At 42.6% G+C, this 15,573-nt stretch overlaps 1 protein-coding gene across 1 annotated transcript in view; it reads right to left on the bottom strand.

Annotated features, from left to right (window-relative positions):
* The window catches only part of gucy2g (guanylate cyclase 2g), a 41,368-nt gene extending 28,764 nt beyond the window's left edge, over positions 1 to 12,604 (bottom strand). The window contains exons 1-5 of the mRNA XM_031800029.1: positions 12,557 to 12,604; positions 9,367 to 9,549; positions 1,826 to 1,970; positions 996 to 1,131; positions 735 to 838 (exon numbers count right to left, since the gene is read on the bottom strand). Of these exons, the coding sequence (XP_031655889.1) occupies positions 735 to 838; positions 996 to 1,131; positions 1,826 to 1,970; positions 9,367 to 9,549; positions 12,557 to 12,604 (616 nt within the window). The remainder of the gene's footprint in view (positions 1 to 734; positions 839 to 995; positions 1,132 to 1,825; positions 1,971 to 9,366; positions 9,550 to 12,556) is intronic.
* Between the last annotated feature and the right edge of the window lie 2,969 nt (positions 12,605 to 15,573).

Genomic DNA, 15,573 nt, shown 5'->3' with positions numbered 1-15,573 from the left:
CTGCCATTTGCACCCCATTATGGAACTTTGAAGGTTTATGACATTACATTTTTTAATACGATCTATATGATCTTCTACTACAATTTTTTGCACAGATATTCTTAATTTTAGGCAAAAAAAAGTGTGTCACTGGCCACTCTATATTCTGCTGTCTTTTGGATTTTTGTTTATTTTCCCAGTTTTTGCCATGGGTAACAGTGCATATGATTTATGCATTTGTAGGCCAATTTGGAAATTGTAGGAGGACTACATTACCCATAATGCTCAGTGACTGAACATTCCAAATTACGATGGCAAATTTGTATCACAATTGTAATTATATTTATATGGTGAAGGGCCTTCTATGATGTAGGGCAGGCCAGTAACTGATTTTACTGTGCATCACAATAGTCATCCTATTTCTATAGTAAAGGGTCAGTCATTTTTGTAAACAAAACATCTTATTGTCACACAAGATGCCACTGGTAGATTCAAAATGAGTAGCTTAATAATTATTTACATGTCCCAAGTTGCATTTGCAAACAAATTATTTTTCTGTATACATAATGTGAAAAGTGAGCAATGAGCAAAATAACCATAGACAGCAAATTGACAGTGTATAAATAGTATTTCTATGGATGCAGTCCTCAGAGTGAACTGCATTGAATTTTAATAATCAGATCCAATGATTTACCGCCTGTAGGGTGGGATGCGACTAGTGTAGATTATTGTTGCATGGTGATATTGGGAATTACCATTGGAGAGCCATTGACAAAGCTTGTTGTCAAAGCCACAGTCAGGGTTATCAGTCGGAGGCTTTCCCTTTGGCCAGATCACAGATACAAACTTTGGGGTCGGTCTGCAAAGGAACAACATGACATGTATTCTATAAACCTACTATCCGATATTCATGGCGGGCCCAATTATTTGTACGATACAGAAATGGCCAGGTATTTACAAAGAAATGACATGGTAAAATGGCAATATATTTGAAATTAACTTCTACATTGTGTCACCTGATAGATTTGGAGTTGCTGTCAAAATGAAGGATGGGCACAAATGTGGTGCCGTCATCAGTATGCTGCAGATCAAAAATGGAGTAGTCCAAGTTCCTCTCACCCTCCTCATCAAAGTGGACCAGTCCAGATGCTCCTGTAATACACAGGTCCCCACATACAACGATTATGCTTACATTACACTCTTTTATAAATCATCCATAGCAGTGCAACACCCATTATTAATATTCTGTAAATGGGTTAGCTGACAACATCATGAAAAACAATGTGCACGCTTCAATGGGGCAGAAGGCAGTGTGTTGTTATGATGGCCAGCTAGGAATAATGACAAGCAGCTGCCACGTGGGGAATTGTAGGTGGCTCGTTTCAGCTAGTTTTATTATTGACAATGGCAGCTGCTTCTCAACAGAAAAAAATCTGTGAACATGTAAATTCATTTAAATGAATGGATGAAATAATATAATTTAGCATATGCTCTTCTCCAGAGTGACTTACAGGAGCAATTAGGCTTAAGTGCATTGCTCAGGGGCACATTGAAAGATGTATCCCCATGTCAGCTTAGGGATTCAAACCAGCAACCTTTCGGTTACTGGCCCAACAAGCTTAACTGCTAGGCTACCTGGCCACCATTATCATGCTTTCCCATAGACTTGAGTGTAGACAGCTGCTCAGGGCTTGGATTTCTGAATGTCACTGCATTGTAATAGGACCAAATAAATGAAAGGTTTCATTTATTTGACAGGGACAATGAACATTCCAGAGTCTAGACATAAATGTGCTGGAGTTTTTTCTGTCTAGCCATGAATGAATAGAAGCTGAATTGAAGCTACCATAGAAGTGGATGTTATTCTTGTTCTTCAGTCTCTGGAGCAGTTCACTGCCGTCATGGGGGTCTTTGCCATCTTTGAGGACTTCCTTCAGTCCCATGGCGTAAAGCAGGACTGCATCGTGCAAGTAGGCAGAGTAAGGGCTAACCTGGAACACAACATCACCCACAGCAGAATCTCATGCTTTTACTAGATCTCAATGGAAAGGGTAAGACTTGCTTGAAGGGACTTCATAAAGCATTCACAACCCATTCATAAGCAATACATACAATACAGAGTTACTTTCTGCCAAGCTACAAGGGGTTAATGGGGGCATGGTTTTGGGCGACAAAGTTGAGACTGTTCTAAAGTGATCTTACCACACATGTGAATGTAATGTTGATCTGAAAGGTTTTTAGTAAAAAACCCTGTCTTCAGCTGTCCTAATTTACTAGTTGAGAGATGTGATGCAATGCTTATTGTCAACATCTGCAAGACATAACGAAATATCAACTTAAGTTGAAAAACTGCTAATGAATATTGTTTAAAATGCTCATGTATGTGATATGTATGAGGTATGAATGTGTTAGGAAGTCCTTATGTAGGTACTCATCAAGTAAAGTGTTACCTTAAAGATATTAGGTGCTTTTGAGTGGTAACACTAATGCAACTGACTGTCGAAGAAAGTCGAGGAGTGAAGTCAGACACTAATGTGGTTTTCCAACAGCAAGGCTCAGATTAACATGGCAGTGTTTCCATTGTTTATCAAAGTTGTTCTTGATAATGTTTAAATAAAATGTTTTTAACCCCATATCACACACTCACAAACTGAAATATATGTGTGTGTACATTGTACAATCAATTAGTGAGAGAGAGACAAAATATCACTTTCATTTGAATATCCACTGTAGCCTGCTATAAATCTTGGCAAAGTTGGTTCCTGTTCCAGTCATGTCTTCTGTCATGTTCCCGTGAGTCAAACAAAAACTCTCTAATGATTGGTTTACAATAGAGCCTGCCACAATGCAGGTGATGGCTGCGGGATGAAGTTTGTGAAGAGCAACTGCAGAAAGTTGCAGTCGACTGCAGTCAAATCTTCATAACCTTTGATCACATTTTGTAAAGTTTGGGACCATTTTTATCCCCATAACAGTTCAGCTCAGCTATGGCAAAGTGGGGGTTGGAAGTTGAAGCTCATTTACTGCATTTTTACACCATTTAAAAACTCTAAAATGCTATTTGGAGAACAGGAAAAAATGAAAAAAATTGACCCCAGCCTTTGACCCCAGCAAAAATAAAAGGTTTAAATATATGTGGAACGGCATATACAATGTTAACAACTACTGAACCTCATCATAAATTGACTAATTTACTTTTGAACGATGCATGCAGTGCAATGTGAAATAGATGCCTAATACATGCAAGTCACAACAAGGGCGACTTCAAATGCTGACATCCATAAGCGGTGCGTCAGTTTAAAGCTGTTTTTCACCATGAAATTTCACCTTTATAATAAAGGATTGCGTGCGTCTATCATCGCACTTGCAAACTAATGTAATATAAGCTACTATTCCTAATGTGATGAGTAGATTGCATAGTCATAATTTAGGCTAATAATATAACTCAATCATTGTTAGCAAAACAGACTGTTCTGAACAATGCATGCCTGAGCACTTAATGACATAGAGTAGGCATTTTATAAATACATTTCATGCAATTCTACTACATTTTATATGACTGGAAACTGGATATATTTTATATGACTGGAAGCTACCTCATCTTGAAAGCAACCATCTAATCTAGACCTACGAAAGGGAGAGAAACGAATTGTACAATATGACGTCCATCTAGCCTGGAGCAGGATATTAGTGCCCCCAAAAACATTTCCAGTGGTACTGATCCAATGATACAGTGCATTCGGAAAGTATTCAGACCCCTTGACTTTTTCCACAATTTCTTATGTTACAGCCTTATTCTAAAAGAGATTTTAAAAAATGTCCTCATCAATTTACACACAATACTCCATAATGACAAAGCAAAACAGGTTTTTAGACATTTTTGCAAATGTATAAAAAAAGAAAAAAACAGAAATACCTTATTTACATAAGTATTCATACCATTTGCTATGAGACTTGAAATTTAGCTCAGGTGTGTAAAAATGCAGTAAATGAGCTTCAACTTCCAACCCCCACGCACCCCACTTTGCCATAGCTGAGCTGAACTGACGCCACTGTTATGGGGATAAAAATGGTCCCCAAAAAATGTCAACTGCATGAACTTTACAAACGTCATGTGATCAAAGGTTATGAAGTACCACCTGTTGTACATTCAATTGATTGGACATGATTTAGACAGGCACACACCTGTCTATATAAGGTTCCACAGTTGACAGTGCATGTCAGAGCAAAAACCAAGCCATGAGAACAAAGGAATTTGAGCTCTGAGACAGGATTGTGTCGAGGCACAGATCAGGGGAAGGGTACCAAAACATTTCTACAGCATTGAAAGCCCCAAGAACACAGTGGCCTCCATCATTCTTAATGGAAGAAGTTTGGAACCATCAAGACTCTTCATAGAGCTGGCCTCCAGGCCAAACTGAGAAATCGGGGGAGAAGGGCCTTGGTCAGGGAGGTGACTAAGAACCCGATGGTCACTCTGACAGAGCTCAAGAGCTCCTCTGTGGAGATGAGAGAACCTTCCAGAATTATAACCGTATCTGTAAGACTCCACCAATCAGGCCTTTATGGTAGAGTGGCCAGAGAGAAGCCACTGCTCACTAAAAAGGCACATGACAGCCTGCTTGGAGTTTGCCAAAAGGCACCTAAAGGACTCTCTGTCACGACTTCCGCCGAGGTTTGCTCTCCTGCCCGTTCGGGCGGTGCTCGGCGTTCGTCGTCACCGTCCTACTAGCCACTACCGATCCCTTTTCGTGTATCTGTTGGTTTTGTCTGATTGGTTTCACCTGTGTGTTGTTTAGTTAATTAGTGTCTGTATTTAATGTAGGTTGTCCCACCCTTGTTTTGTGCGGGATTGTTTATTTTGTCATTCTTTTTCGTCTGTCGTGGTTTTCGTGTTTTCTTATTCTCCGGTTTGTTTGTTATCCTATGTTGGATCATTTCACCCTGTGTTTGTTTGGGTTGACCGTGTTTGTTTGTTTACCGGAGAATAAACTTCAAGATCGCATTCTGCTCTCTGCGCCTGATTCCACCCACCTTGATTAGACGTGACAGAATCCCGCAACACCATGGAATCAGCAGGAGCAGCAGCGTCTCCTCTCCCATCGATGGAGGAGAGGGTCCTCCATCATACCAGCCTGATTCACCGGATTGGTTCTGCTATGGACCAAATGATGGAGAAAATGGATCGATGGGAGAGGAGTGGCCTCCCCACCTCATCTTTAGCAACCCCTTCTCCAGCACCTCCTGTTTCTGCGACCACATCTGGCTCTGGGGCTCTTCGGCTGACACTCCCACGGGAGTTTGACGGATCGGCGGCTGGGTGCCAGGGTTTCCTCCTTCAGCTGGATCTATACCTGGCTACCGTGCGTCCTGCTCCCTCTGGAGAGGAGAGCGTGTGCGCCCTCGTCTCCTGTTTGACTGGGCGAGCCCTCGAGTGGGCCAACGCAGTGTGGAATGGTCCGGACTCGGCTAAGGATAATTACCCAGAGTTCATCCGCCGATTCTGAGCTGTTTTTGACCATCCACCCGAGTGTCACGAGGCGGGTGAACGGCTGTTTCACCTGCGTCAGGAGACGAGGAGCATACAGGATTTTGCCCTAGAGTTTAGGACTTTGGCAGCAGGAGCAGGATGGAACGACAGGGCCTTGATTCATCATTTTAGATGTAGTGTCAGTGAGGACGTCCGCAGGGAGCTGGCATGTCGGGACGCCACATTCACTCTGGATGGACTTATCGATCTGGCTATCCGTCTCGACAACCTGCTGGCTGCTTGCGGGCGTTCGGATCAGGTCCTGTCGTTTCCAATCCCCAGTCCCCCTGTTCCTATCCCTATGGAATTAGGAGGTACGGCTTCATGGGGGACCGGAGGAGGAGTGTCCTCCTGCACCAGTTGTGGTCGACGAGGGCACACGTCCGACCGGTGCTGGAGGAACTCGTCTAGGAGTCGGGAGGACAGGCGGAACACTGCTCGATCACCCCAGGTGAGTAAGCACCAAACTCAGAGCTTCCTGTCGGTCATGTGTTTGTATTGATTTCTTTCCCTGGTTTTTCCCCCTCTCTACAGCATAAGGCGCTAGTCGATTCAGGCGCAGCTGGGAATTTTATGGATCGCGGGCTTGCGTTAAGGCTAGGGATTCCCCTGGTGTCGTTAGATCGACCTTTCCCCGTGCACTCCTTAGATAGCCGACCATTAGGGTCAGGAGTAATTAGGGAGGCTACGGTGCCGCTGGACATGGTAACGCAGGGTAATCATAAGGAGCAGATTAGCCTGTTCCTTATAGATTCACCTGCGTTTCCAGTGGTGTTGGGGGTTCCCTGGTTAGCTCAACACAACCCGGTGATTTTCTGGCGACAGGGGGCTCTTAAGGGGTGGTCAGAGGAGTGTTCAGGTAGGTGTATAGGAGTTGCCGTTGGTGCGACTACGGTGGAGAGTCCAGACCAAGTTTCCACCGTGCGCATTCCCTCTGAATATGACGATTTGGCTATCGCCTTCAGTAAAGGGAAGGCGACCCAATTACCACCTCATTGTCGAGAGGACTGCGCGATAAACCTTCTGGAAAACGCTGCACTTCCTAGGAGTCACGTGTATCCATTGTCCCAGGAGGAGACAGTTGCGATGGAAACATATGTTTCCGAATTGCTGGGACAGGGGTACATTCAGCCCTTCATATCACCCGTCTCCTCAAGCTTCTTTTTTGTGAAGAAGAAGGATGGACGTCTGCGTCCGTGTATTGATTATAGAGGTCTAAATTCCATCACAGTGGGGTTTAGTTACCCACTACCTCTCATCGCTACGGCAATGGAATCATTTCACGGGGCGCGATTCTTCACAAAACTGGACCTGAGGAGCGCGTATAATCTGGTACGTATCCGGGGAGGAGATGAGTGGAAGACCGCATTTAGTACTACTTCTGGTCATTATGAGTACTGCGTCATGCCATACGGGTTGAAGAATGCTCCAGCCATTTTCCAATCCTTCGTAGATGAGATTCTCCGAGACCTGCTCAGGCAGGGAGTGGTAGTGTACATTGATGACATCTTGATCTATTCTGCCACATGCGCGGAGCATGTGTCTCTGGTGTGTAAGGTACTTGGGCGACTACTGGAGCATGACCTGTATTGCAGGTGGAGAAATGGCGGAGAGTTTTTCAAACAGTCCGTTTCCTTCCTGGGGTATCGTATTTCCACCTCCGTGCGTAATTGGCCGACTCCGACCACGGTGAAAGAAGTGCAGCGGTTTTTAGGGTTTGCCAATTACTACCGGAGGTTTATCCGGGGTTTTGGTCAGGTGGCTGCTCCCATCACCTCACTGCTGAAGGGAGGACCGGTGCGCTTGCGCTGGTCAGCAGAGGCGGGCAGAGCTTTCAGTCGTCTGAAAGAGCTGTTCACCAATGCGCCCGTGTTGGCGCATCCGGACCCCTCTTTAGCGTTCATAGTGGAGGTGGTGTCCCAACGCTCGGGCGTGCCATCCAAACTCCGCCCGTGTGCTTTCTATTCGAGCAAGCTCAGCCCAGCGGAGCGAAACTATGATGTGGGGGACCGGGAGTTGTTAGCTGTAGTCAAGGCTCTGAAGGTGTGGAGACATTGGCTTGAGGGGGCTAAACACCCTTTTCTCATCTGGACTGACCATCGTAATCTCGAGGACATCCGGGCAGCTAAGAGACTAAATCCACGTCAGGCTAGATGGGCCATGTTTTTTACTAGGTTCCAGTTTACCCTCACATATCGGCCAGGCTCCCAAAACACTAAAGCTGACGCACTGTCTCGCCTCTATGATACCGAGGAACGGTCAGTAGAGCCGACTCCCATCATTCCACCGTCATGTCTCGTGGCACCGGTGGTATGGGAGGTGGACTCTCAGACCATGGGAAACAAGATTCTCTGGTCTGATGAAACCAAGATTGGACTCTTTGGCCTGAATGCCAAGTGCCACATCTGTAGGAAACCTGGCACCATTCCTAAAGTGAAGCATGGTGGTGGCAGCATCATGTTGTGGGGATGTTTTTTCAGCAGCAGGGACTGGGAGAGTAGTCAGGATCGAGGGAAAGATGAACGGAACAAAGTACAGAGAGATCCTTGATGAAAACCTGCTCCAGAGCACTCAGGACATGTGAGGGTGAAGGTTCACCTTCCAACATGACAACGACCCTAAGCACTAAGCCAAGACAACGCAGAAGTGGCTTCGGGACAAATCTCTGAATATCCTTGAGTGACCCAGCCAGAGCCCGGACTTGAACCCGATTTGAACAATTCTGGAGAAACCTGAAAATAGCTATGCTGCGACGCTCCCCATTGAACCTGACAAAGCTTGAGCGGATCTGCAGAGAGGAATGGGAGAAACTCTCCAAATACAGGTGTGCCAAGCTTGTAGCGTCATACCCAAGAAGACTTGAGGCTGTAATCGCTTCCAAAGGTGCTTCAACAAAATACTGAGTAATGGGTCTGAATACCTATGTAAATGTGATATTTCAGTTTTGTATTTTTTTTTAATCAATTTGCAAAATTTTCTACAAACCTGTTTTTGCTTTGTCATTATGGGGTATTGTGTGTAGATTGAGGGGGGGGGGGATGCTATACATTTTAGAATAAGGCTGTAATGTAATAAAAGTGTGGATAAAGTTAAGGGGTCTGAATAGTTTTCGAATGCACTGTAAATAGTTAATAACTGCTAAATGACTTCTAAATAAATAAATAACTGCTAAATAGTTAACCTAATAGCTATCCGGACAATCTGCATTGACCCCATTTGACTCATCACATACACTGCTGTTACTGCTCATTATCTATCCTGTTGCCTAGTCACTTTGCCCCCACCTATATGTACATACCTACCTCAATTACCTCATACTGCTGCATCGACTCTGTACTGATACCCCGTGTATATAGCCAAGTTATCGTTACTCATTGTGTATTTATTCCTCGTGTTATTATCTTTTCAACTATTTTTATATAACTGGCCGCGAATGTTTCAAATGCCGACATCAAATTCAAAGCAATCAGTGCATTAGCTAAACGGCTGAATGGCAAAGCAAACTGTCTGTCACTGTCTCTGCTCTCTGCCTTCTTAATTTGAGAGAAAGGAGGTCAGGCTGGAGGTTTCTCTCCGAGCGATGTTTTGCATGGTCCTAAAGCCAGCCAAATAAAACTCTAAAACAGCCTTTACATTTGATTCGGGATTGGAATGATTTTAGTCTACTGTTTTGTAGCCTACTTTAACATTATTGGTCTTGAGCTAGGGTATTAAGACTGCCATACCCAACTGACACCAACGCTTCATAATGCAATACACATTGAAAGGCGATTTGACAAAAGTGATTCGCTCGAATGCACCCATTATGATGGATTATGCAAAAAAAATGGTAACATTGAGAACCTCTTTTCTCTCACCTCTTTTTCTGATGTAAGTTTGCTGTGAAAAGGGTGCGTCTTCAGCCTCTCATAGACTTGCTCAAAGAAGTCGTAGTAGTCATAACCCTCGTTGGACTTCTGACCAATGACAAAGGCCATGTCGAAAGCCCTCATGGTCGCCAGGTCTTTCCTGTTGTTCATGGCATATTTCCACAGGTTGTCCTGTTCAAACCAAAAGTTGTGCACAAAGATGGGTTTTTATGGCTGCATTCCAGTGTAAAATGTTGTTCCCCTCTCCTCTGCTCTTGTTTATTGTACCTCTCAAATTTGAGCAAAGTAAAGCCAGTACTTAGCTGGTTATCGGTATGAGACGTACACCAAACGACACATACAGTTGAAGTCGGAAGTTTACATACACCTTAGCCAAATACATTTCAACCCAATTTTTCAACAATTCCTGACATTTAATCCTAGTAAAAAGTTAGGATCACCACGTTATTTTAAGAATGTGAAATGTCAGAATAATAGTAGAGAGAATTATTTATTTAAGCTTTTATTGCTTTCATCACATTCCCAGTGGGTCAGAAGTTTACATACACTCAATTAGTATTTGGTAGTATTGCCTTTATATTGTTTAACTCGGGTGAAACGTTTCAGGTAGCCTTCCACAAGCTTTCCACAATAATTTGGGTGAATTTGGTTCCATTCCTCCTGACAGAGCTTGCGTAACTGAGTCAGGTTTGTAGGCCTCCTTGCTCACACACACTTTTTCAGTTCTGCCCACAAATGTTCTATAGGACTGAGATCAGGGTATTGTGATGGCCACTCCAATACATTGACTTGGTTGTCCTTCTTTGGAAATATGCTTGGGGTCATTGTCCACTTGGAAGACCCATTTGCAACCAAGCTTTAACTTCCTGACTGATGTCTTGAGATGTTTCTTCTATATATCCACACCATTTTCCTGCCTCACGATGCCATCTATTTTGTGAAGTGCACCAGTCCCTCCTGCAGCAAAGCACCCCAACAACATGATGCTGCCACCCCCGTGCTTCACGGTTGGGATGGTGTTCTTCGGCTTGCAAGTCTCCCCTTTTTCCTCCAAACATAACAATGGTCAATAAGGCTAAACAGTTCTATTTTTGAGTCATCAGACCAGAGGATATTTCTCCTAAAAGTACGATCTTTGTCCCCATGTGCAGTTGCAAATCGTAGTATGGCTTTTCTATGGCGGTTTTGGAGCAGTGGCTTCTTCCTTGCTGAGCGGCCTTTCAGGATATGTCGATATAGGACTCGTTTTTACTGTGGATATAGATACATTTGTACTTGTTTCCTCCAGCATCTTCACAAGGTCTTTCGCTGTTGTTCTGGGATTGATTTGCATTTTTTGCAAAGTACATTCATCTCTAGGAGACAGAACGCGTCTCCATCCTGAGAGGTATGACGGCTGCATGGTCCCATGGTGTTTATACTTGCTTACTATTGTTTGTACAGATGAACGTGGTACTTTCAGGCGTTTGGAAATTGCTCCCAAGGATGAACCAGACTTGTGGATGTCCACATTTTTTTTCTGAGGTCTTGGCTGATTTCTTTTGATTTTCCGATGATGTCAAGCAAAGAGTCACTGAGTTTGAAGGTTGGTCTTGAAATACATCCACAGGTACACCTCCAATTGTCTCAAATGACATCAATTAGCCAATCAGAAGCTTCTAAAGCCATGACATAATTTTCTGGAATTTTCCATGCTGTTTAAAAGGCACAGTCAACTTAGTGTATGTGAACTTCTGGCCCACTGGAATTGTGATACAGTGAATTATAAGTGAAATAATCTGGGTGTGGGTGGGGGGGGCTGAGGAGTATTTCTGTCTGTAATAAAGCCCTTTTGTGGAGAAAAACTCATTCTGGATTGGCCTATGCCCTCCCAGGCCCACCTGGCTTCGCCCCTTCCCAGTCATGTGAAATCCATAGATTAGGGCCTAATGAATTTATTAAAATTGAATGATTTCCTTCTATGAACTGTAACTCAGTAAAATCTTTGAAATCGATGCATGTTGCTTTCATATTTTTGTTCAGTTGATAGTGCTATCATCGATCATAACTCCGATATTTAACCCTGTTTAATATTTAAAACACTGATTGCATTTAGAATGCACTTCCCCTATTATATGAAAAAAGGGGAGAAGTGCTAGGTTTTTCTAGCTGGTTACTGTCACGTTCGTTATAGCGATGAGACAAAGGCACAGCGTAATGAGAATACATCTTCTTTAATGAAACGAAGAAACTTAAACAAACTTACAAAAACAACAAAATGAACGTGAAGCTATAATAATAGTGCTGACACAGGCAACTAAACATCGACAATCACCCACGAATTACCCAAGGAATATGGCTGCCTAAATATGGTTCCCAATCAGAGACAACGATAAACAGCTGCCTCTAATTGAGAACCAATCTAGGTAACCATAGACATACAAAACACCTAGACTAGTGATCAACCCCATAAACAAACAAAAACCCTAGACAGGGCAAAAACACAACAAACCACCCATTGTCACACCCTGACCAAACCAAAATAACAAAGAAAACAAAGATAACTAAGGTCAGGGCGTGACAGTTACAAGGACAAACTTGTGTTTTGATGGGCCTCCCAACTGACGCAGCACCAGGTGCATGCACACTCACACGGTCGCCAGTTCTACAGTGTTTCCTCCCACACATTAGTGCGGCTGTGTCAAGAAGAAGTGTGGCTTGGCAGTGTTTTGGAGGACGCATGGCTCTCAACCTTACCATATCCCGAGTCCGTACGGGAGTTGCAGCGATGGGACAAGACTGTAACTACCAATTGGATATCACGAAATTGGGGGAGAAAAAGGGCTAAATGAAATAAAACATTTTTTTTAAATGACGTGTTTTGACATGGCAGGAATCAATAATTCAGTGGGAGATAAAGATGCTGTTCTATTCCACCAGAGCAGACCGGCATGATATGTGCACTCGTAACAACATGTTTGCTTTAATCCGTTATTTGTTAAAATAATGATTGGAAATGATTCCAATCGTTTTTCCACCATTCATTCAAACACTTCAAATGAGGGCTGTGTTTTGTGTAGACTCACCCTGGTGTGACATTTTGATAACTGTGTAAATCTCTTTCGGACAAGTTGACTTTTATCAATATATTTATCCCCCAAAACAAATGGCTAATTAGCTGCTAATGTGGCTATCATACAGAACTACACATGCCTGTCTCAAGCTTCACATCACTCCCCAGGGCCATGATGATCTGGACGAGAGGTAAGAATCTCTGGATTAGCTATCTAATGTTAGCTAAATTGAGCAATTAATCAATAGGCTACACCTGTTTAAATTTACAATTCTGTGAACTGTCTTTACATTTACACAATACATGTTATCTAGCTAGCTAGCTCATGGTTAGCTAGTTATCAACCATAGCCTGGCTAGATGGGTACATTAGCCATTTACTTGTCTAGCCATTTAAATGCATGAGCAACTAATAAAAACTAGTTAAACTTTCTTTGACTTTTATAAACCAACAGTCTAGCTTGCTAGTTAACTAGCTAGCTATCTTAGATGGTGATGCTAGGCGTTCTTGATAATGTTTGTTTGTGTCTGTGGGTGAGGGTTGGGTAGCCTACTTCAAGCACTACTTAACTTGTAACTACCCTAACTACAGTGCCTTGCAAAAGTATTCATCCCCCTTAGTGTTTTTCCAAATTTTGTTGCATTACATCCTGTAATTACAAAATGTAAAAGTGGTGCGTGCATATGTATTCACCCCCTTTGCTATGAAGCCCCTAAATAAGATCTGGTGCAACCAATTACCCTCAGAAGTAACATAATTAGTTAAATAACGTCCACCTGTGTGAAATCTAAGTGTCACATGATCTCAGTATATATACACCTGTTCTGAAAGGCCCCATATTCTGCAACACCACTAAGCAAGTGGCGCCACCAAGCAAGAGGCACCATGAAGACCAAGGAGCTCTCCAAACAGGTCAGGGACAAAGTTGTGGAGAAGTACAGATCAGGGTTGGGTTATAAAAAAAAGTCGAAAACTTTTGAACATCCCACAGAGCACCATTAAATCCATTTTTCTTTTTTAAGAATATGGCACCACAACAAACCTGCATAGAGAGGGCCGCCCACCAAAACTCACAGACCAGGCAAGGAGGGCATTAATCAGAGAGGCAACAAAGAGACCACAGATAACCTTGAAGGAGCTGAAAAGCTCCACAGCGGAAATTGGAGTATCTGTCCATAGGACGACTTTAAGCCGTACACTCTGAGCTTTATGGAAGAGTGGCCAGAAATAAGCCATTGCTTACAGAAAAAAAATAGGCAAACACGTTTGGTGTTCGCTAAAAGACAATGTGAGAGACTCACCAAACATATGGAAGAAGGTACTCTGGTCAGATGAGACTAAAATTTAGCTTTTTGGCCAGGGACTGGGCCATCGGCAGGGACTGGGAAACTGGTCAGAGTTGAAGGAATGATGGATGGCGCTAAATACAGGGAAATTCTTGAAGGAAACCTGTTTCAGTTTTCCAGAGATTTGAGACTGGGATGGAGGTTCAACTTCCAGCAAGACAATGACCCTAAGCATACTGATAAAGCAACACTCGAGTGGTTATCAAAAATGCACGTCAGGGAAAGCCTACATGAAACACAGACCATGTTTAAAGTGGTTCTAAAATGAATGGTGAAAAAATGATTGGAACCATTTCCGTGTTTGACCGTTAGGTTTTATGGGTATTATGACACGTCCACTTCGGGGCTCTATAATTCTATAATAAGACCATTAGAGGTCCTTCTTGAGCTGTCATCCTGCCAGCAGTTGACATGAATCTTGAATAACCTATGGTTGCTAAACTATGACTGGAGTAGGGTGAGGTTTTCCATAAATGCTGATCTTGGGTCAGTTTTTCATTTGCATTTCCCCCATTAATGGAGGGCTAGGTGAAACTGGAGGGTGCACAATTCAAATAAATAATCATAAATATGATGGATTTTAAACATTTATGTGTCTTATATCGGCTGAAAGCTTAAATTCTTGTTATCTAACTGCACTGTCCGATTTACAGTAGCTATTACAGCTAAAACATGCCATGCGATTGTTTGAGGACGGCGCCTCACATCAAAATATTTCTCCACCGGCACAGGTTTCATACATTCACATATAACGATAAAATATTCACTTACTTTTTGAAAATTGTCCTCTGATTTGTCCCAGCTATAACATGTAATATCGTTTTGTTAGATAAAATCCTTCTTTATATCACAAAAAAGTCTGTTTAGTTGGCGCCATCGATTTGAGTAATCCGCTTGTTCAACTTGCAGAGAAAGGAATCTGAAAATCTACCTCTAAACTTTGTTTCAACAAGTCAAAATATGTTTCTATTTAATCTAAAATGTAATCAAACTATAATATTTATTTTGGAAAGAATTATGTTCAATAGGTAACAGATTTTAGCAGGTGCGTAATGTCTTCATGGCACGCGCAAACATACATTTCCAAGACTGTATCCCTCTACTTAAACTGTTATTTGTTATTTGTTTTTGAAGTTACAAGCCTGAAACCATGAACACAGACTGCTGACACCCCGTGGAAGCCATAGGGATTTTCAGTATGACCTTTCTCTTGCCTTTCTAAGAGGATGGTCTCTCAAAAGAATAATCTGGTTGTTTTTTCTTTGGATTTTCTCCTACCATATCTATTGTGATATACATTATTTTAACATTTCTACATACTTCAAACGTGTTTTCTTTCCAATGGTAACAGTTATATGCATTTCCTGGCTTCAGGGCCTGACAAACAGGCAGTTTACTTCGGGCACGTTGTTCGGAAGGGAGGTGGAGAAAAAAAGAGGCCTAAGCCCTAAGAAGTTTTTAAGGTTAGGATTGGGGGAGAAGATTCTGATTGCTGATCCTAAATCTATACATAGGGTGTAAACATTGACAACATTGATGACGTGATCTGGAGCAGCCAAAACTAACCTTTTATAGGCACACTGTAGACACACTACAACTTAGAATATTTTAATTAACCCTAACTTTAGCTAACCCTAACTGTGGCATCAAGCTACACACTCACGCACAATGACACTCCAACACACACACATAATAACATGCACACACATTTATACCAACTGTACACACACGCACACACACTCGCATGCAATCATAATTTATGCTGCTGCTTCTCTGTTTGCCATATATCCTGATGCC

This window comes from Oncorhynchus kisutch, linkage group LG20 (assembly GCF_002021735.2).
Source record: "Oncorhynchus kisutch isolate 150728-3 linkage group LG20, Okis_V2, whole genome shotgun sequence".
In the NCBI taxonomy this organism is placed as follows: Eukaryota; Metazoa; Chordata; class Actinopteri; order Salmoniformes; family Salmonidae; genus Oncorhynchus; species Oncorhynchus kisutch.
The sequence above is the reverse complement of the archived record's forward strand: the minus strand, read 5'-3'. Positions and strand labels throughout refer to the sequence as shown.